Genomic DNA, 22,012 nt, shown 5'->3' with positions numbered 1-22,012 from the left:
CCGCCTTCCCAGCTGCATAGAACAGGCCGAAGACTCACTTGTGGGTGATCTCTTCGAAGGTGCCAGTCCTGAGCAGCTCATGCTGCTTGTACTCCTCCAGATAGTTGAAGTCGCCCTTCAGGATGACCTGCTGATAGAGCACCTCTGACCAGTCTGGAGTGAAGTCATAGGCCTCGGCCACCACAGCTGCCTGGAGAAAGAGGGAAGCACCCAGAGGGAATCCCGGGGGTCCCTTTGAGCCACAGCCTACAGGACCCCAGGCCGCTTCCCCACTGCTAGGGAGGGAGAAGCAGTGGTGGTACCCAATGTCCACCAAGGCTCCAGGAAGCATCAGACCTTATCCTGGAACAGAAAACTGCAGCAACATAAGGGAGCGAGGAAGCAAAACTTGTACAGATAGTCCTCCAGTTATGACTGGTCACTTAGTGATGGTTCAAAGTTATGACACACAAAAAGTACTTCTGACTCCATCCCAAAGTTAGTGTGTTGCAGCAGCCCCTGTGGTCATTCACCCTTACGACCGGACCTGGGACCAACCGCAGAGACGCTGCAATGCACACACACAGCGTATCTCCCCCCACCCCACTTGCCCCACCGGGTTCCACATGCTCCAGCCCACTGCCTCACCCACTGCTCGCCTACCCTTCAGAGATGGGCAGAGCTCGGGACGTCGGGGTATGAAAGGAGGGCAGGCCGTCCCATCACTGGTCCACATGGCAGAAAAGCAGAACTCTTCCCTCGCCCCCCTCTTCCTCTTCTGTCCTGCAAAGGCAGGTAAGGATGTGGCCACCTGCTCCCTCTCCCAGTGAACTTGCCTGGCCACACGCTCCCTCGGTCTCCCAGCGAATGCACCAGGCTGGCAAACTTTCCTCTGATGCTGGGAGAGAGGGAGCGGGTCAGTGGTGGGTTTCAAAATATTTTAGAATGTCTTCTGTAGGTGTGGCCTGCTTTGTGGGAGTGGCTTGCCGGCCATGTGACTGGGTGGGCATGGCCAACTTGTAAAATGTGGTGAAACTCACTTAACAACGCTCTTGCTAAGCAACCAAAATGTTGCCTCAGAAACTCTGGCATTTGAAGCACGCAAGTCTTAAAGGTGTCAAGTTACAAGACCCTTGCACCCCTAAGCCTTTAGAAAAAAAACAACTCCAGGGGTGTTCAAACTTGACAGCTTTAAGACTTGTGGACTTCAACTCCCAGAATTCCTCCTCTCGCTCTTCATCTTGATGATGTGCGGGTGGGCGGGGGGAGGGAGCCGGAACGGTTCTAAACGGCACTATAGATTTGTGGAACCTCTTCTATAGAAGAGGTTAAAACTGGCAGGAACCCACCCCTGAAGTGCGTGGCCAGGTGAGGTCACTGGGAAGGGGAGCAGGTGGCCACGTTTGTACTTGTCTTTGCAGGACAGAAGAGGAAGAGGGGGATTGAGGGAAGAGTTCTGCTGAAAACAGAGGGCTGGGCCGCTTTTCTGCCATGCAAACCAGTGGTGGGACGGCCTGCCCTCCTTTCATACCCCAATGTCCTAAGCTCTGGAGCTCCAAGGAGACTTGAAGAGGTCCAAGTGTCTGTGGGGACCCCAAGAGCAGCAAGGGGCACCTCACTGAGGGGGGCAGAGGCAGGTGGTGGTCTTCCTACGCTTTTGCGTCTTCTCCACCCGATTCACCCTCTGTGCACTTAATGACTCGCACGCTTGATTAACAAAGGCACGGGGGAGAGCCAGGATGGGGCTCATTCATTTAACATGAATCGCTTAATGCCCTCCTGACTTCCGAACCTAATTAGCAGGCTCAATTAGCGTCTTAACTACTGATTGGCGGAGGCAGTGTTTGTGTGTGTGTGTGTGTGTGTGTGTGTGTGTGTTCAGCCTTCAGAGACTTTCTGTCATCTGCATATTTTGAAGCGTCTGCTGTCAACCCTCAAAAGAACTTCAGCCCTGCTTACTTTTGTTACGCTTCTCTGTTGCCTCTCTTGGGGGGGGGGGGGGGGGTTAGAAGGTATTGGAATGTGGTGCCTTAACCGGCCAGACAAAACATCAGCCAGGATCCGTGTGAGAACCAAGGTCACGGGGGGTGGGGGGGAGCTGCTGACGGACAGATTGGCTAATGTGACCTAAGACTCCTTGGGGGTGGGTGGGTGTTCTATTCTTTTAACTACTGTAAAGCGCGGGAACGACTTGGAGCTAACTTCGACTTTCTAGGTGCTACCAATGAGGTTGTCAATCAAAGGTCTTCTGAGTCCTCCTGATTCGACCGGGCTCTTCCCTGGTGGCCCTGAGGCTCCAATCCATGGCTGGCTTCTCCCCTGAAATCCCCTCCCAAGGGATTCTCTGCAACGTCTATTGGGTCCCTTCCTTCCCCTCCTGGGAAGCAACACCAGAGGAGCCACCAGCAGGACTCCCACCACAATGGCCGCCCGGCCTTCGCCTGAGACGGACGCTGAAGTGTGGGGCCAACTGGCTTCGTTCCTGGACCTCCTTTGCCCACCTGGTTTGGGCAATTTCTCACTGACAGGAGGAGGAAATTCTACAGCTGTGTCCTTTGGTGGCTTTTTACCCAAATGCTATAGAATACAGCTATAGAATTTGGATTTTTAGGGGGGTTTGTTCATTACACAACATAATGGATAGTCCTCGACTTAAAGACACAAGTTTAGCCACCATTTGGAGACACAATATCACTGAAGGGGAGACTTACAACTGGGGCTTCCACTTGTGACTTGCAGCATCTGCAAGGTTGTGAGATCACAATTCAGGTGCTTGAAAACTGGCATCTATTCACAACGGTTGCAGTGTCCCAGATCATAGGATCCCCACTTCCAACCTGCCCAGCCAGCTTCCGACAAGCAAAATCAATGGGGGAAGTTGGATTCACTTAACAACCATGGCAGAAAGGGTCATAATATTGGGCATGACTCAATAATCCTGTTTAGCAACAAAAATTATGGTCTTAATTGTGGTCGGAAGTAAAAAAAATGCTATTAATAAATAATTAGCTTCCCTGTTACGACAGAATTGGGACCAGGATTGCCGTTGCTAAGCAAGGTGGTCCTAAGGGGTGACACTGCGTGATTTGGGCGCAGCAACTTTGGCAGTCCCGCCAAGTCATGTGTTTATCAAGAGGAACAGCCATTAAGTGGGAAGCCCTGGGAGCCCCTGGGAAAGAGGGGGGAGAGAGGTGCTTCTGTGGGGTGGGGGAGGCCAGGAAGGGCCAGCACAAGTTGCAGAGGAATTGAAGGAGGGGGACCAGAAGTGGGAGCTGAGTGATGCTGCTGGGATGGAGAGGCGAGTGGGGCCGCAGGGAGGCTGGCCAGGCTGATTGGAGCGACCAGAGACCTTCCCTGCCGGCTTCCCACTGACTTTCCTTGGGGGAGCTTGCAAATGATGATCATGTGATCTCATTTGATCCTAACCATGAGATTGTGAGAATGCTGTGGCAGCTGGGACTTCAAGAACTGGGTGCAAGTACCACTGCTTCAGCCCTAATGTAATTTTGAGTGGTAAAAGGCTTGTTTTGTATTTAATTTAATTTAATTTTTTAGCATTTCTGAACTACCCAGATAGGACAGAGGACACCTCCTGGCCTTTGTCTTCTCATCTCTTCACAGAGAAAGCCAACCGCCCTTCCAGGGGGTGAAGGCCCTGCTCACCTGGTAGAACCTGGGCAGGGCCAGGATGCAGGGCAGCAAGCTCTCCCGCCTCAGGTTGATCAGCTGGGTCTTGTGCGGAGAAGCCAGGAAGTGGAGCTGCAGGGTGATGAGCCTGGTCAACCTCTTGCAGCGCAAGGACTGGCACACGCAGAAGTCCTAAAGGCAGGAGCAGAGGGGCATCAGGCGGAGCAAGGAGGGAGCCCCGGGAGCAACCGCCTCTCCGGCCCGTTTCATCACACCCCAACCCCAGAAGGGAGGCATCAGCATCCACCCGTCAGCTCCAAAAACATTTGAGCATTTGGCAAATCAAAGGTGATGTTACTGGCAACTGGTTGGCTGAAGTGGTTGTGCTGGGAGTTCATTCTGTGAGGAAAAGGGGAGCATCTAAGCTTGGCTGGCAACAAGCGTGTTGAGAGAAGCGTGTCGAATGTCTGAGGGCAGAAGAGCCGGAGGGCACCGCTTGGGATGCCTTCCCTGCCCCAAGGAGGGGCTCACATCCCTCTTTCTCCTGCCTTCCTCTACGTAAAGCACTCCCGCTAAAGGGCATTCACCGTAGCTTTACCCAAGTGGTCGCACTGTTTTTACTATCTGAATATAAATCCTTCCTTTCCCCACCATCCAGTCAGAGCTGAAGAAGCTTCTTGGATGAGAAGTGAAACGTCTTTAAAGAAAAGATAAGGAAGTCTGGTTGCCTCTTGAAAAAGCCCCTTTGGGATGACTGAGAGTTTTATAGCACGCAGGCAGAGACACTTGCCCATCATTTAAATCTGCTGCATCCATGTCCTGTTCTTCAGGATAAGAGAACAAACCTTCTATATGCAATAGAAGAAGGAGGAAAAGGGGCTTTGGAAGAATATCGGAAGGACAGTGAAAATGATGTACTGAAACGCTAGCTTACGGAGTACTGGAAAGATTAAAGGACCAAACATTACACTACAGCAATTGAGGCCCAGAGGGTGCAACGGTTCAGCCATTAAGGTGCTGAGCTTGGCAGCCCAGCTTTGCCACGGGGTGAGCATCGGAGCAATGGGGTGAGCTCCTGCCGACCTCAGCAGTTTGAAAGCATGCAAATGTGAGTAGATAGTTACCACTTTGGTGGGAAAGTAGCAACATTCCGTGTGCCACATGGCATGGAAGCCTCTTTGGACACGGCTGGCTCCCTTGGCTAGGAAGCGGACGTGAGCCCCGGCCCCTGAAGCCACAACTGGACAGGGGAAACCTTTAAGTCTTTTAAAATCCAGCCCTCCAATTCCGGTTGGATGTCCTGATGCTCGTAAAGCGTGTGACTGGCCTCCAGTTCATGAGCTATTTTGCGGTGGCCAATAAGCAAATACGGTAGTTGTAAACCCCAAGTGAACCCCAAGGCCATTAAATGAACTCACTGTCCACAATAGGGCACTTTTTGCCAAAAAACAACTTTATAATTTGCAGTTCCATGAGGGTAGACTCTGCAAACAGCCACAAGTGCCCGCTGGTTGCCAGGTGCCCCAAAGGCCTCCATGTGAGTGCAGGGGAAGGCCTGACATTGTCACTTTGAACATTCACTAAGCAACCAGTTATAAACAGAGGACTCCCTATAAATAATTTTTTAAAAAAATAGCAGGCTAAAAAACAAGATCTGGCAATGGCTGAGGAGGAGACCTGAAAGGAGGCAGAGGGGCTAATTGGTCTCTGGCTGCACAAAACTCTCCTATTTTTCCTCCTGAGAAAAGATGTGGAGACCCTGGAGAGGAGGCAGAGGAGAGCAACGAAGATGAGGAGGGGTCTGGAGGCCAAAACATAGGAAGAACAGTGGCAGGAGTTGGGCAGGGAATTCTACCCTGCTGAAAAGAGGCAGCCGTGACGTGAAAACTGGCTTCTGCTATTGGGAGGGGCTGCTGTAGAGGGTGGGGGACCCATTCTCCAAAGCACCAGAAGGCAACTCAAGAAGCTCATTCGAGAGAGATCCAACCTGGAACTAAGCCACAGCCAGGTCTCTGTGGCTCTTTTACACCTCCGCTGAGTGGGGGGCCTTCTGGCTCTCAGGGGAAGCTCATTCCAGAGGGTAGCCATCCTTTAGGCACGGGAGGAGCGCAATCATCACTCTTTGCCAAGTGAAATCTTTCTAATTCATTCACTGATACAACAGTGACCAGGAGAAGTTTTGGGGTATTTGCAAATTGTGTTACTGTTCCTGCTTTCCTTCTCATGGTCTGTTAAATGGACTCCCTGGCATACAAAGGAAACGGCATCAACAAACCGCAAGGAGAAATATTTGAACCCCTTGAACTTCAGGGTAGTCGCCTGGGTGAACAATGCAGGAGCAAACAGGAGAAGGAGGAAGGAAACCCCCGCCGTCCTTCCTGTGTCCCACGTACAGAGAAGGGAGAAGGGTCAGGAAAGCAGAAAACTGGGATCCACAATGGAGCTAGAAAGCCTCCCACCTTGGTTAAGAAGCCAAGTACTGCAGGAATAGCCTCCACCAGGAAGGGAGCTCAGGTCTCCATTGCTTCCTCCTCTGCAGGGAGTCAAGCCAGGCAGTCTCTGCACTCCACCCCTGCCTCAGCTGCAGATCCCACCCCCAGTTGCCAGAGACCTTCGGAGGCACCCATGCGCCCGGCCCCTTCTTGTTCTCCATCTCACCTTGGAGTAGCTCTCGGTGGCATCTAGGAAGAGGGTCAGAGCTTTCATCAGGAGCTTCTTCAAGCTTGGCACATCCTGAAGACTCTCGGCTAGAAGGAAGAGAGCAGCTGGCAGCCTGGGCCACCGTGCCCATCCCACCCAGGACTGTGGGATGAAAACGCCCAGGCAGAGGGCAGGGAGGGGGCAGCAAGCGACCGAAAATGGGATCAGAGGCATTTCACCAGGCCCAAAGGACAAGAGCCTCCTCCTCCTCCAGCTGCTTTGGACCCAGGCGACCAGCCTCTCTCCCCGGAGCAGGTGCCATGGTCCTGCCTGGAGGAGGAGATGCTGAAGAAGCTCAACAGAGAATACAACAACCGAGCTCCTGATTGGAAAAGCTCAGGCCTGGAGGGGCTTCCTTGGAAACTGCTCCACCAGCCGTCCTTCAAATCCGGCAACAGAAGCAACCTCATTTCCTCACCAGTTCACCCCTGGAACCGCAGTGGGGAAATCCGGCTGGCACAGGATGAATGTGACCAGACTCCAAGGAAATAGGGGCATCAAAGCAACCCCTGCCCTTTCCTGGTCTCTGTCAGGTCCCATCGGTTCCTATAGGGAGGCTCCCATTCTGGTGGGAGGGGATCCTTGTAGGGGGTCTCTCTCTCTCTCTCTATTCCTGGCTTGGCTTTGCTGTCACTTTCGGGATCTGGGAGAGGGAAAGGAAGGAGCCTCCCGCAGCAGCTGCCTTCTCTCATCTCTGGAGGAGGAGGACAGCCTATGCTTATCACCTTCTTGGCTGGAGCTTCCCATAACATCTGTGCACCTCTGGATTGGCTCCATGATGAGTTGGGCTTTGGGAGGGGCTCTGTCTGCACTGGTTTAATCTAACTTTCCAAGTGGGAAAAGTTGATCCCTGCCTCGATCTCCTGCTATCACAGAACCTCCCAACAGAAGCCTCCTTTTGTTCCGAGGGTTCTGCTTCTTGAGAAGACTGGTGAGGCCGGGGGAATCCAAGCTACAAGAGCTGAGAAGTGCAATTGTGGTGCAGTTGCTGGTGGAGGCTCTTGGCCTTCCCAGCAGCAGCCAAAGAGCAGCTCCGTTTGGAGATCTGTTCCTAGAGGCCTCTGAAGCCGCTGGCTCCACGGGGGGCTCCTAGCTGAAGGGGCACCTGTGAAAGGCAGCCCCACCAGCCTCATCCCTGGACCTTCTGCTTGGGAGTTCAGGTGGGCGACCCTTGGGGGCCATAAGGGAGGGTCAGTTTCTGAGGAGCGACTGGCTCTGGCTAACCCTGCAGGGGTCTCTACTGCCCATCTGGCCGGTACCAGCCAGGCGTGTTTTCCCCCTTTCCTCAACGCCTGCAGGGAAGGGAGAGGGGAGCCGGGCCTTCCGTCTTCTTTGCTCCCTCAGGAGAAGCAGGGAAGAACAAGCAGCACGCAAAGCCTAGACCCACCCAGCCCAACGGATCCACCAGGGCAGCCCCCATCTACCCAGAGCCTCCGCCAGAGGGCTCCACCTGGACAGGGGAGTCCTTACCCCATGGCTGAGATTCAATGAGCTTCAGCTGGACGTTGGCTGCCGCCTCGTGGTTCTCCCCGATCTCCCGGCACATGCTGAAGCAGAGAGCAATCATGTTGTGCTTCTCACTGTCTCCCGGCCGGCAGCGCTTCATGTAGTCCAGCAGAGCCGTCTTCAGGGTCCCGTTCTGCCAGAGGGAGAGGGAGAGAGGCATATGCCAGTGGCCCAGGCCTCCCCCCCCCTCCACCGCTCAGGGGGTCTCCTTCCCAATGGCAGAACATCAGAAGGGGGGGGGGGCTGAGGCACCCCAACCTAAGCGCCGATTGAGCGCATCCCAAATTGGGGGCTGCTACCTTGAGCCTGTCCAGCGAGCAGGGGCTCCCTCTGGACCAAGGCTTCCCCTACTGGACTGCTGAAAGCAGGAAGGTTTTCCCGAACTTTGGTTCAGAATCAACCTTCCTTTTTACTTCAGTCCAATATTCCATGCTCGGCCCTTGACTTCCTTCAAGGAAATAATTGGAAACTCCAGGCAGCAAAACTTTCCTTGGTTATTAGGAAATCAATGCCATCGCAGGTTTCTCTTAGAGTTTAAACCTCTGATTATATTTTAGGCTTCTATGTCTTTGAGCTTTAACGTTTGGCATGCTGCTCTCCCAAGTTCCAAAAGAGTTTCGGTTCTCCTTTCTAAAATAAACTTCAAGCAAATCATCCTCTGTGTAGATAATCCTACTGAAGAGAGAAACTGGGCCCAGCGTTCCCAAGTCACAGTCGAAGCTGGAAGATAATAGAAGTGGTGGATGGAAGGAGCAGAATTATAAAAGCATCCAACCTAATAAACCCTTCTCATCGTTTCCTGTAATCCATTGTGCCATGGCAGGAAGAGAGGGCAGGGGTGGTGGGACGATGGACCTTCTGAAGGAGGCCTCCCATCTGCCTAGGAGCCCATGTATATGAGAACTAAGGCTTGAAGACGAGAGACATTGCATAGACAAGCATTAGCACAATCTACCTGATCATAGAGGAGGAAGAGGAGGAGGAGGAGGAAGTTCTTAACAAGCCCAAGTTGATTTCTGGTGATGAGGGCCTTGTTTTAAGTCTTTAAAACTTTATGATCTGCTCTAGAATCCTGCCAGGGAGAAATGCCAGACTTTGAAGGCAGCAGAGAGGACAGGATGGGGTTGGGAAGCAACTCAAAAGGGCCCCACCTTGACTCTCTTTGATAGAGTCACAGCACCTAAGACTTACTTTATTCCACTTCACGAGGCTTTTCACAGCCCTCTCTAAGTGGTCTAATAAGGGGAGGGAGATGCACACCAGGCCCCTCGGCCAAAGCGGGTCTTTTCCGGAATGCCTACCGGGTCCAACTTCTTTCTCATCAGCACCTCAAAGTAATGCTTTTCATGCAGCAGGTCAAAGATGTAGGTCATCTCACTGTATCTGCCAATCCCGGTGAGAAGGCGAACCTTTGGGGAGAGAAGGAGGAGCCTCAGCCGACCCAACCCCAGGAACTCCGCTCCCCCCGCGAGGGGCATGGGGGCTCCGGGACACTCCAGCCAGCTTCCCAGTCAACACAGGTGGTCCTCGACTTACAACAGCTCATTTAGGGACCCCTCAAAGTCACAACGGCCCTGAAGACCCTTTCCCACTCTTGTAGCCCCTGCAGCCACTCAAAGGCCCCAGGGCCAAAGCCAAGCTGCAAGGGGAGGGGTGTTTCATGTGATCGCCTTTTTCCAACTTTCTGACCAGCAAACTCAACGGGGGAGCCAAATTCACTTAACAACACTGTTTCTAACTTAACAACTGTCTCATTTAACAGCCGGAATGTGGGATTCAATTGTGGTTGTAAGTCGAGAACGACCTGAGAATGAGCAGAGCTGAAGGCCAGGGGAGGAGACTCTCTGTGCCCTGGAAGGAGCTGCTCCCTCCAGCTGACAGCCCCAAAGACTCTCGGACTGGGAGGGGCCAGTTCCTGCTCCAAAGCCCTTCAGGGACCCTCGCTGCAGCCCCTCCGTCCTCTCGGAGGAGCCCACCTACCACGAGGCCGAACTCTTCCTCTGGTGCCAAGTGATCGTCCGTGAGCAGCCGGGCAGCTTGGAGGACACGGGTGATGCCCTCCATGTGACACGTCAAGCTGAAGCAGTTGTGGGCCAGAATCAGGAGCTCCACGGCTGAGGAAGGAGAACAAAGGCTTGTGCTGCACAGTCATCCTGGCCCCCTCCCCCATGCCACTCAACTACGACCCCCAGCAATCCAGCCAAGAGGGGCAACGGCTGAGACCCTGGGAGTCGGGTTTCAGCCAATTGGGGGAGCAGAGTTCCCAAGAGACCCAACATGAAGAGGAGGTCGATAGATCCTCACGAGATCTTTGCCAAAATGTACATATTTTGGATTTCGGTCTCAGCCGAGACCCAGAAGTCCTCACAAACCTCACCTTAAATCCCTCCTCCACAAGGACCCGTTTTCCATCCACTGCAAACTTACTGCAGGCAAGTTCCCCGTGGGGCACGGAGGAAACCTTCTCCAGCAGCTTCAGGCCGACCAGTGTGTGGTCCTGGCAAAGCTTGGCCAGTTGCAGGAACCTCTGGCTCTCCTCCGCAGGGTTCAGGGCCGGAGTTTGCTCTGCACATAAAACAAGACAGGCTGAGCCTCCCCTCTGGTCCCATTCCAGGAATCCTATTGCATCCCTTCAGTAGCCTGACATACTTGGATTAAACAACGATCCTGTGAGCTACAGTCACGACAGAACTTAGGTTAGAAAGGCAAATGCAGCGCAAACAGAAACACCTAGAACAGTGAGGGTTGGAAGGGACCGTGGAGCAGGAGGCCCTGTCATAATCATCATCCAACCCCATCAGAAGAGAAGCCTGGGCCAAAGTCCAGCCAGCAGCCCCTCTCCAGAGCCAAAGCCATTTGTCCAGCTTTGTGTTCCCAAGCAGAGACCCCGCGTGGACTCACTGCCTCTTCCTTCCGAAGGCTCCAGCAGCTCCCGTGTGATTTCCTCTGCCACCAGCTCAGCCACGGCCCCTGGCTCCAGCCCCTGGTTGGTGATGAAGGCCTGGGCCTTCTTGTACCAGTCTGGCTGCTGGGAGGACAGGATTGCCCGGAGCAGCTTCTCTGAATCGTGGACGGCGATCTCACTGAAGGAGCAGCCCAGCTCCTGCGGAGCGCCAGGAGGGGGGAGAAGAGTCAGATCCCCTCCCTTCCCGCTTGAGGCACGAGGGCTGCCTGTCCTCCACCCCCTGATTCCAGAGCCCAGCCACCTACTTTGGAGAGTTGGTAAAGGTAGAGGGTCTGCCGGCAGTAATTCCGACCATGCACACATTCGGCAACTAAAGTACGCAGGCTGCTGACAACTCCGCTATCCGGAGAGGAGCCCCCCATGGAGGACCAGGAATCGAGGCTTGAAGCTGAGAAGAAAACCAAGATCTTGGAGTTGAGCAATAGATTGGGGGGGAGGGCATCACAATACATCAGGACACATCCAGCTCTGTCTAGAGAGAGCCTAAGATGCATCCCCCCCCACTTCCCCCACTTGCAAACGCTGAACCCACAGAACCTCTGGACCTGCAAATCAGCTGCTGAACGGCACCATCCCTTCTCCACTTATTTTTTTTTTGGGGGGGGGGGAGTTGGCACAAGTGGTCCTCGCCTTACAACAGTCATTGGGAATTTCTCTTCCTAAGGGAGGTGATGCTGCAGTCAGGATCCCGCGATCTTTAGGGGAGGAAACTTCCTGTTGCCAAGGAGTTGCAAGCAGGCCAGCTAAGCAGTTAAGTGGCTGCTGGTGGGTGGGGAAGGGTGCATGCAAGGTTTGGGGTGGGTGGGTGGAGGGTGCAGAATGCACTGGGGTGCAAAGGTGGCAGGGGGGGAGGGTGCACAAGGGAGGCCCTGTGAGGGGGTGCAGGGGGCTCCAGGGGAAGAGGAAGGGAAGGGAGCTTCAGCCAAAGCCCAGAGGGCTGGGGGAAGGGTCGGGTGGGCCAAGCGCAGGGGGGCTGGGGAAGGAGACCCACCCCTATAACTTGCAACTTTCTTTGCTGGCTTCCCCACTGACTTTCTGAGGAAGCTGGCAGGGAAGGCTGCGAAGGGCATCACAGGATGCTGGGAGCCGCAACCGTCATAACTGTGAGACGGTCACCAAGTGCACAGATGGCGATCGTGTGACAGCGGGGAGGCTGGAACTCTGAGGACCATTCATTCAATGCTGCTGTAACTTTGCATGGTCATAAGTCGAGGACTACCTCTGGGGATTTCAAAATTGGGACAGAAGGCCCACATCCCCAAGAGAACGGCCAGGGCAAAACCCCACGGCCACCCCTCACCCGGCCCCACTACAGGGGCAGGCTGGCCGACAAGAGCAAACGGCCGGAAGGTGGTTAGAAGGCAGCTGGGCAGCTGACTCTGCCCACAGCCAGGAATCAGATCCTGACTGGCTCCAGGTTGACGCAGCCGTCCTCCCATCCTCCCCAGGTGGGTAAAAGAGGGCCTGGATTGTTGGGAGCCACAGGCTGATTCTGGACACCACCGTGGAGCCACACAGGAGCCTCAGTGGCTGTGAGGAAAGAGCAGAGACTACCTGGCCCCCCTCGGATGTTTCCCCAGGAGTGCAACTTACAACTCAACCGTTTCTTCTCCGCTGCCGCTTCCCTGCGCCTCTGGCTGTCCTCAGCTGCCAGGAGAGCCTGGATCTGGGGGTGGAAGCAGCCCTGGGCCTCCTCCCCCAAGGCCAGCGTGCGGCAGTGCAAAATCAGGGCGACGTCTCTGCTGTAGAAGCTGAAATAGCGGCAAACCCTGGCAACTTCATGCACGCTTCCTTCATCCAGAAGACGCCCAATCAGGAAAGACAGGGACGCCACTTCAGCTTCGGAAAGCCCGACTGGGGTCGCATCCTGGGAAGGGAAAGCTCTGAGCTCCAGGAACTTCGGGGTGTTTAAAGCAGCGACCTTAGAAAAGCAGAATTCCTTGGCCAAGGAGTCGAAGGACGGCTCGCTGCTGATGGAAATCTGGGGAGAACCTCTGGCCTCCATCTGCCCTTGTTGCCTGATGCGGCACCGCCAAATTTCCCTCTCTATCCTCTCCAGATCACCCACAGGAACCGGGTCGCTTCTGGCCAGCCAGTATCCAGCCAGCGTAAGCAGGAGTTGCCTCTCTGAGATGCTGGGTGCCCTCTCATCCTCCAGGCCCTCCGAGACCAAGTCTGCCTGGGCTGAGAAGAAGCCGGAGGCCGCTTGATTCGAGATGGCGTTTTGCACGTAGGTCTCGTGGCACTTTTTCCAGAACTCAACTCTTGTCCGTTTTTGAGTCCAGTGGCCAACCTGTTTCAAGAGGAGGAGGTTCTGGAGCACCTGGAAAGGACACAAACACCCATCAGACGCCCAGAAACTCCACTGCACAGAAATGACCATCCCAGGGATGGCTAGTCCCCACCCTCCTATTCAGCCCCTCTTCCTGGCAGAGCTTCAGTGATCTCTGGGGAGCCGAGGGTGGCTTGTGAAGGCCGGGCTGCCTTGGCAGGGGTCCCAAAGAGTGCTGGGGAAGCAGGCTGCCCACTGTGCCACTGCAGATCCGGACACACAGCTGCACCAGGCGTGGGGGAGGGGAAAGCAGCCTCCAACAGCCGACAGGGATGACACTCATAAACACAATCAAGGGGAGGCACCTCCTGAATGACAACGTTGTCCACTGGCAGTGCTGCCAGCTCTGCTACCCTGCGAGCCACAGAGAAAGAGCTGCTCTCCTGCAGCTGCTCCAGGATCCTCCGGCACTCCTCCCGGAACCCCTCACAGCTGTAGCTCCTCAGCAGAGTCCGGCTGATGCAGGTGGGCGAATCTTTCAGGATGGCACCGAGGGCACTGAGCTTCTTCAGGTCTGGTCCTGCACCCAAAAAGGAGAAGAGCCATAGCCACAGGACAGGGGCAACCTGTAGCTGGACCACAAGACAGACTTTGGGAAGGGAGCAAAAGGGGATTTTCCTGAGTTCCTCCTGCCCCCCCCCCCCCCCCGTCCCAGGGCTGCATAGCTGAGGCACCCCAGTTGGGAGAAAACCTAACATCAAAACCAGGGAAGCCCTGTGGCTAAATCAACCAAGAGAACCCACTGAATCCAGCATCCTTGCCACCTGACATAGGTGAGGCTGTCCTGAGCCCCCAGCCGTGGCAGCCACCGCAAAGGAGGGAAGAGAAGGAAGGGGTCCTTGCCATGGAGAAGAGCAGTTCCTGCATCTGCAAGCAGCTGGAGGAGTTTTCTGAATTCGTACTCTGTCCTGCACTGGTGCAGCATCAGGTCGAGTAGGAAGGAGGCCTGCATCTCCAGCCAGGGCCCAGGGAGGACGGGCAGCTCGCCCTGGGCTTGAAGCTGCAGGAAGAAGAGGTCACTGGGCAAGACTGTCTCAAAACCTTCCTCTGCAGCTCTGGGGCAAAATAAAACCATTTGTCTCAAAAGCCACGTAAGCAGCTGCCATTTTGGTCCTTGGGAACTCTGTGCACAACAAAATGCTTGCACCCGGGGCCAGATGGAGTCTCCTTCCACTGAAGAAGCTGCTTTGCTGAGTGATGCCTCTTCCTTGAGAAAAAGCAGCCTCTTCGCCCTCCAAATGTACAAATCCCCCCCAACCTTCGTTCCTTCCTCAGCAGCAGAATTTGCCCTTCTCATTCGCACTGGTTCTTCTCACTACCTGACAGGTCCCATCAGTTCCTATAGGGAGGCCGTCATTCAGGGGGAGGGAGACTTGGGGAGGGGTCTCTCTTTCTATTCCTGGCTTTGTTTTGCTGTAACGTTCGGGGCCTTGGGGGGGGGAGGAAGGGGCCTCCAGCAGCAGCTGCCTTATCTGGTCTCTGGAGGAGAGGGGCAACCTTGCCCTGGAGACGCCGGCTACCAACTTCTCGGCCGGAGTTTCCCATAACATCTTCGTACCTCTGGATTATCTCCATGATGAATTGGACTTGGGTTTTTTTTTTTTTTTTTTTTGGGGGGGGGGGGGAAGCTCTGCCTGCACTGGTTTAATCTAACTTTTCGAGCGGGAAAAGTTAATTCCTGGTTAATCCCTGCCTAGATCTCTTGCTATCACAACCTTCCCATAAAAGTGTTCTTTTGAAATGACTTCTGCTTCCTTGAGAAGACTGGCAAGGCCTTACGATACCTGGCCTACTGACAAGCACAAGCAGGCCACCCTCCTTTGCCCCCATATGGGACAAGCATGAGTCCAAAACAGTCCTTGCCCTGAATAGCCACCTTTCTCCTTTGGCCACAAGAAAGAGGAGGAGGCGGAGTGAACAGGAGCTCCCTGATTGGCCCTGCTTGTGAAGGTCAGAATCCTGGCATGGTTATGCAAGATCAACACGGGGCATCGCCACCACTAAGACAATGGGCAAGAGAGGCTCTGCCTCTTTCATCTCATCAACAGGGGCTGAAAGGGCACAAATCCAGGAGCCAAGAATGGCCACCCTGACAGGATCCATGGGAATTCTGATCCCCTGGGAGCCAGGTGGCCTCCAAGGGCTGGCAGCATTCAGGACACAAAAGGGGAAATTCGCCTGTTCAGTTTGTAAAAAGTCACACGGACCACATAAAATTTCCGCTTACTTTTGAAAGGTTGTCTTGAAACGTGAGAAGTTTGATCTTGGCTTGGGTGTAATTTTTGTAGTCCATGCACAATTCATACACCTCCAGCATTATCAGCAGAGGAGAGTCCTGAATATCAGCAGAGAGATGAAGAAGTGTGTGCCCAAATTCTACCCACAGTGGGTTGCCCATCTTTGGAAGGAAAAAGATGAGCTGGAGGGAGGGAGGGGGCAGAATCCCTTCAGAGGGAGAGGCGAGGTCTCGCCTGCCGGAGGTCTTCCAGCTGATGTCTGGCCAGTCCTTTGGTAGGAAGGAAGCTGTTGCCAGACTCTTGCAGAGAGCACAAATCCAGTCTCAGGATTCTGGCTTTTCCACACCCCTCCATGAAATCTGCCCCCCCCCCAAGACATGTGCTTCGGTGGCACCTGCCAGGTGCCTCTGAGGGCCGCGAGTGCAACCCCCGCCAACTCACCTCCAGGAAGAGCTGGAAGCCGTGAAGGAGGATCCTGGCCTTCTGCCTCTTCAGCAGCCACTGCCAGAGGAGGGCCAAGTCCGGGAGGCCCCACTGGTGGGTTTCAGCCCTGCCTTCAATGTGCCCGATCACCTCACTGGCGGCAGAACTGTCCAGGGAAGTTATTATCCAAACACAGAGACAGGGGAGGAGGCTGGCGTCCTGCCCAATGGTTGAACGTGAAGGGAAGAAGGAAGGAAAATCGGTATTTAAAAAAAAGCAGAGAGCGGATTGAATAACCCACACGCCAAAGCCCAAGCGATCAGAGCCAGGCTGGCCCCGATGCACAACGCCTCCATTGCCCCTGATCACCTTCCACCCCTCTCCGTCGCCACAGGAGCCCGGACGCCCGTCCTGGAGAACTCGTACCTGGAAGCCAGCAGCCAGCACGCTCAGGACGGGCAAGTGGTGCTTCACCGAGGCAGCCAAGAGGTGTCGCCAAGGGCACGGCTGCTCCTGGCTCTGGAGCAGGACCTGGAACAGGCCCTGCGACTTCTGCTCCTTCCCCTGTAAGCCCCCCTGCCTGGGAGGCTGCAAGTGCCCCAGGGCCAATTCCAAGTGGTCCTGCAGGGGCAGGGGGAAGTCCCGGAGGAGAGGGATCACCTGGGAGAGGGAAGGAAGGAGAGCAAGCAGCTCCGTAAAGCTTTGACCAGGAACCCACCATGCCAAAGAGGGAAGCTGCAAGACCTCCCAGGAGATGAATGGAGAGGCGGCTGGGGGGGTGGGGAGGGGGGGTGGACTTCCTGGGACACTGAAGCTCCAGAGTGGGCAATTCAGAGTCAGGAGAGCCCCCGGAGAGTGGAAGGATGGGCAGGAAGGAGTGGGCCTGTTTCCGCTCACCACAACCCTCTGCCCTGCTCTTTTCCCACCTCACCTCTTGGGAAAGCCTTGTGACTTTACTATTCCCTGGCCTTAGAGGGCTCTTTTCTCCCTAGGGGGGCCATCTCCCACCCAAACCTCCCAAGCCTGGAGCTCAGCTCAGCATCCAGCAGCTCCTCACCTCCGCCGGCTGGTAGCTATGCATTTGTGCTTCAGTCACAAATTGCAGCCATTCTTTCGAACGCGCACAGGCCCTCAGGTATGACGTGCTCAGCTTGATATTGTGCAGCTGGCAAAACTGGATGACCAAGGACCAGTGATTCCTCGCCTCGCTCGAGGTCCTGAAAGGAAGGAGCCTTTAGGTGCCCCTCGTCTCCTCACCCTCCCCTGCCATGGCAGCAAGCCACACTGCTCTCACCCCCCCCTCCAGTCAATAAAGGAGCCCAAGGGTACAGGGGGAAACCCCACAGCTCATCTTTGGAGTTACTCCTTCTCCTAGACCAGGGAGGGCGAACCCACAGTGGCATGCAGAGCCATCTCTCCGGGCATGCTAGCTGTTATCATTGCTTTTCTGGGCTCTGGCGCACTGGCCGGCTGGCCTTCACACACGCGGGAGTGCTGGAAACCGGAAGAGCAGCCGCTTGGGGTGCATGGGTGTGCTGGGAAGATGATCTTCCTGTTTCCGGTGTGCACATGTGCACTGGCCACCTGGTCTTCCGTGCATGCGTGCATGAAGACCAGCTGGCTGGGGCTCATGCGCCTGCCAGAAACCGGAGGATTATCCTCCCAGTGTGCGCATGTGTGCCAGGTGGCTGCTCCTCCGGTTCCCATCCCACGAACCCCCCCGCTTGGGCTCTCAGTGCCCAAAGGGTTCGCCAACACTGTCCTAGACCATGAAGGAGGAGGAAGGAGGCGGCACTTTCAAGGCAAACATGATTTCTTCTTTGATTGATTGAGTCCAGCATCTCAACCTGTTAGCTGGCAGAATAGCAACAACTAACAAAACAGCAAGTGAAGGAAAAGGAGGTACACATTCTTCACTTAATGACCCAAATTGGGACTTCCACTGCTAAAGTGAAGCAGTTGTTGAGCAAAATATCACAGCTGCACTGCTTATTGATGGCAGTTTCCGTCATCTGGATTGAGAACGCATTTCCCAATCCTTTAAAGAGCCCCAGGCCTAGAAGGAGCTCCTCCTGCAGTGCAGCACACGAGCTTTTCCTTCCGGCTCTGATGGACCCTCGCCCAACCGACTCTGTCCCCATCCCAGGGAAGCCCAGTCCAGCCTGCCTAAGGTTAATTATTCCAATTCTCTACCTTCACAAAAGTCATGCAAGATCTCAGACTTTGTAATGACTTTCGAATGGTCTTATATGAAACAGCAACATGACAATTGTTTTTCTTGCTCTCAAGCCACACAATCTCGAACCACAAACTCACTTTTTTATCTCTTGATGGTCAACCTTATCCCAGACGGCTTCCTCTAAGCAGACCAGAAGATCTTCAGCTGCCGCTTTTTCTCCATCGGCCAGCTCTCCTAGCTTTTCAACTGGAAAGAGAAGAGGCCAGGCATTCTGCTAAGGCCCTCAGCCCAACATGGCAGATCTTCCCAAGAAGCCCCCGTACTGCAGGCCAGGACTGTTTAGCGTATGGCATCTACGGAGGTCATGCAATCACTGGCAAAGAACACTAATAAGACACATGGATAAGTTCAAATAAGGGTTATGGGAACAGCCAGAGTCTCTCCCACCCCTCCTCTTCCTCTGGGACTTTCACTCAAGTGAGGTGCTTTGACTGCTTCTTCCTGAGCCCCAGGGGCCCCTCACTCGCCTACCCTCCACAGAATATACCTTCATCCGATTTCCCCCCCCCCCCCCCCCGTCAGTTCGGCATCTCCTTATCAGCACAAATGCTTCCAACGGAAAGGCACATAAAAGCAGATTTTGCTTGGAATGTTTTTGAGAAGCCCGTGGAGATGGACGTCTCGTGCACAGCTGTTCTATCAGACCTTAAGCCAGCTACCCCAAGGGAGAATCACATGCAAAGCTTACCCAAGGACTGCCGGATGGAGTGGTGCTGTGGCTCCTCCCTCCTGGACATGAAGCGCAAAATCACGTTGGCGGCTTTAATGTCCACTCGGAGTTCCAGACTCGACAGGCCCAGCATTTCCAAGAAGCAGACAGAGGTGGCAGCGAGAGAAGGGGCATAGAACAGGGAGAGGGCCACGGAGGAGGCTTCCTTAGCCACCTGCTGAACCCTAGAAAAGGGACCACTTTGCTCTCAGCACCAATCCCAGACATTTCATGGGGATGAGAGGCAGGCAATGAAAAGACTCCCACAGCACAGAAACCACTTTCCCCTGCACGAAGGTTGTGACTTTCGGAGGGAGGGGGCGGAGGTCACTGTGGGCTGATTAGACAGTAGCCTCGTCCACCCGTATCGCTCTGAGAACAAGTGCTTGCCCAGAGGGCATTCATGACACCATCTGGGTCTACAGCACTTATTACCTTCGCTTCTATTGTCGAGGGTCACAAGTGCTTAAATCAGTATTTCCTGCTTCGGGCTAACAGAATAAAGACAAGAGCCGTGGGAGGAAGGACAGAGTGGGTTCAAGTTTTCCCTTAGGCTCAGCCTTCTCTCTCTCTCCTTCCCAACCCAACTGACCCACCAAGGGACTACTGGGGAGAAGAGCAGGCAGGCAGGAAGGCATGCGCTGCCCTCGTCTCCAGGAAGAAACACAGGCCAGAAATCAAACAGATGAACCCTTGTAATGAAATGCTTTTAATCCTGATGACTGTAAGAGAGCCCCACGGGCTTCTTTTCACTACTTACAGCTCCTTTGGGTGGTTGCTGTTTGACAGCTGCTGAGCTAAAAACGCTCCGAAGGCAAACGAAGGGCGCTCGTGATACAAGTAGTAGGAGAAGTCAAGATGCTCGATGATGGCATGCTTGCTTACTAGAGCCGAGCATGAGAAGTGAGGCAGGTCACTGCAAATATCTGAAGAGGATAGAAAAAGAGCAGAACTGCAAGCAACCGGAACAAAACAAAGCAGCCCCTGGCTTTGCCTGCTTCCTCTTCACCCCACAACAGGGCTTAGATTAGACTCCAGCTGCAGGTGGACCTTTGCTTACCAGGAATGGCCAGGGTATTTGCCGACTGCCAGCCAAACAACTTGGTGGAATCAAATGGAGCTAAGCACTAAAAAGGGAAAACATTCATTTCAGACCATATAGCACAGGGGTGTCAAACTCAAGGCCGGGGGTTGGATCTGACCCGTGAGGTGCTTAGATCTGGCCTGAGGGGCTGCCCTGGGAACAGTGAAGGAGCAGCCCGTGGGGCCTCTGCCCGTGAAAACGGACTCCTGAGCTCCGTTTTTGCTGGCAAAGCATTTGGGCCGCCACAGGCGCCGACACGAATGACGTTAAGCTGGCCACGCCCACCCCGCCCACCTCAGATAAAACACAACCATGGCGTGGCCCTCAATGAAGTTGAGTTTGACACCCCTGAAACAGCACAACAGGCAAAGTCCAGAGCTCAGGGAGTCCTGTCACTTTTGTTCAGTTTGTGACTGAGCTGCCCGCACATCAAATTTGGAGAGCCAGCCTAATTTGTCCGCATCCCCACATCAAGGAAGGAGCATGTGGAAAGGGCGTTTTCCATGGCAGGGCTCTTGTGAGCAAAAGGGTCTCCGTTGACAGATTTTGGGTTCAGGAAAAAAAACAGCAACCCTCCTGCCCTGGAGAGTGACCATGAAATGAAGGATTGTGGGATGGGCTGGCTGAGAGGCAGGATGGCCAACAATTTACCGCTACAAAGCACCCCAAATTTAAATGGACGCTAGAACTGACCTCCTCATTTGTAGTAACTTTTTAATGCTTTTTTCCTGTTATTTATGGGAGGCTTTCTTCTGCTACAGTGATTCTCCTCTTGGTGACTACCAGCCAAACAACTTATCAGTATTTTTGAAACTTTTTGTTTTTGGGGAAAATGTGTTGGTAGAGTTCAATTATAAACAAGAGTTCAAAAGTAGGGACTTCAGATTCCTTTCTTTGGGACTAAACTGTTACATTATATCAAAATTTTAAGTTTTCTCTCTCTCTCTCTTTTTTTGGTAAATCTACATTTAATTTTTTTATTTATATTTATTTATAAATATATATATCAAACAAATTCCAGACAAACCTAGCAGACAACTTTGTCCCTCAGAAGTTTGACGAAGGAATTACAGGATCAGCCATGCTGGGCTTAATCCTTTTTTAATCTAACTGGATCAGACTGGACTTCTAAATGTCTGTAATTGTAACCCAAAACACATCAGGTGGCTTTGAGGTTTACTTAGGGGCTAATAGTTTCAGGATTTAGCCTGGCCACTAGAGGGCGCTATTGGTGTTATTATGGGATACCAGACATTGAAGTATTGGCTGCAAGGAAGGCTCAAAGGGGAAGATCTGGAAATACTGACATTATAGCATTTCTAGAAAAATTTGCTAAAAACTGCACAGGTAGTACAATCTATAGAAAATACATTTGACGCCCTGGAGAAAAACTTTTTACAATAAATTCGACAAGATTATCGTAGATGCAACCTAATCAAGTTGACTGCTGTATTTTAGGGGTCTTTGTAGGAAGTCAAGCAATTAGGTACTAAAGCGAGGGGGGGGGGGGGACCAGGGTCTGGAAGGACCCAGAGCAGTTTTCAGGCTTGCCTCCACTTTGCCATGATAAATGGGGTCTGCTCCACACGGAGTGGAGGGCCTCAAAGGGAAGCTGTTCAGAAGAGCGATGCGTCCGTCAGGTGACAGAGTAGGATCGGAAGATGGCCCCATCTAAGGAATGGCCTGCCTGGTGTTCGCCTGGGACTGCCTGGCGACAGAGCTGCAGGGTTGGGGAAGGACCATCCAAGGTGGACACTGCTTCAGAGACTCTGCTGACCAGGTCAAGTCCTGAGCCTGCCCAAATTAGCTCCCACATTTTCCGGGTGGCATTGAGTCCTACCTGAAGAAGGTGATAGAGAGAAAGGTCGGAAGGGGAGATTCCTTGAGGAGTGGTCTGAGGGAAGAGGGCAGCTCTGAGCTTGGGGTAAGGAGCAAGTGCCATCCTGAAGAGCTGCGCATCCACTTTCTCTCTTCCATCTCCCTTCTGGACCATCTGCAACAGAAGAAGCACTGAGGTTTGCTTCCACAGGTGGTTTTCTGGCACTCCCCATTCCAAGCCTTTGAGGCAGCCTAAGGGCTGACCTCTGCTTCTCCAGCCAGGGCCCAGGCCAAGGCAGCCGGCTTGTGGTTGGGAGAGGGGATGCTGGCTGCAGTGAGCCTCCTTCAGGCCTTTAGCCCTTTGTAGAGGGGCTGGGCAGTTGCCAGCCTCCT

At 53.9% G+C, this 22,012-nt stretch overlaps 1 protein-coding gene across 1 annotated transcript in view; it reads right to left on the bottom strand.

The window, feature by feature from the left end:
* SPG11 (SPG11 vesicle trafficking associated, spatacsin) overlaps positions 1-22,012 on the bottom strand; it is a 39,755-nt gene that overhangs the window by 1,485 nt on the left and 16,258 nt on the right. The window contains exons 19-39 of the mRNA XM_032233427.1: positions 21,642-21,794; positions 19,778-19,844; positions 19,478-19,643; positions 18,697-18,902; positions 18,086-18,194; positions 16,827-16,986; positions 16,196-16,429; positions 15,788-15,988; positions 15,337-15,444; positions 13,953-14,109; positions 13,415-13,629; positions 12,371-13,100; positions 11,023-11,165; positions 10,714-10,915; positions 10,240-10,377; positions 9,793-9,926; positions 9,114-9,221; positions 7,777-7,945; positions 6,265-6,353; positions 3,643-3,798; positions 39-190 (exon numbers count right to left, since the gene is read on the bottom strand). Coding sequence (XP_032089318.1) covers positions 39-190; positions 3,643-3,798; positions 6,265-6,353; positions 7,777-7,945; positions 9,114-9,221; positions 9,793-9,926; positions 10,240-10,377; positions 10,714-10,915; positions 11,023-11,165; positions 12,371-13,100; positions 13,415-13,629; positions 13,953-14,109; positions 15,337-15,444; positions 15,788-15,988; positions 16,196-16,429; positions 16,827-16,986; positions 18,086-18,194; positions 18,697-18,902; positions 19,478-19,643; positions 19,778-19,844; positions 21,642-21,794 — 3,797 coding nt within the window. The remainder of the gene's footprint in view (positions 1-38; positions 191-3,642; positions 3,799-6,264; positions 6,354-7,776; positions 7,946-9,113; positions 9,222-9,792; positions 9,927-10,239; positions 10,378-10,713; positions 10,916-11,022; positions 11,166-12,370; positions 13,101-13,414; positions 13,630-13,952; positions 14,110-15,336; positions 15,445-15,787; positions 15,989-16,195; positions 16,430-16,826; positions 16,987-18,085; positions 18,195-18,696; positions 18,903-19,477; positions 19,644-19,777; positions 19,845-21,641; positions 21,795-22,012) is intronic.

The sequence above is a fragment of the Thamnophis elegans genome, chromosome 16 (genome assembly GCF_009769535.1).
Source record: "Thamnophis elegans isolate rThaEle1 chromosome 16, rThaEle1.pri, whole genome shotgun sequence".
Classification (NCBI taxonomy): Eukaryota; Metazoa; Chordata; class Lepidosauria; order Squamata; family Colubridae; genus Thamnophis; species Thamnophis elegans.
Note: the sequence above shows the minus strand (reverse complement) of the source record. Positions and strands in the feature narration are given on the sequence as shown.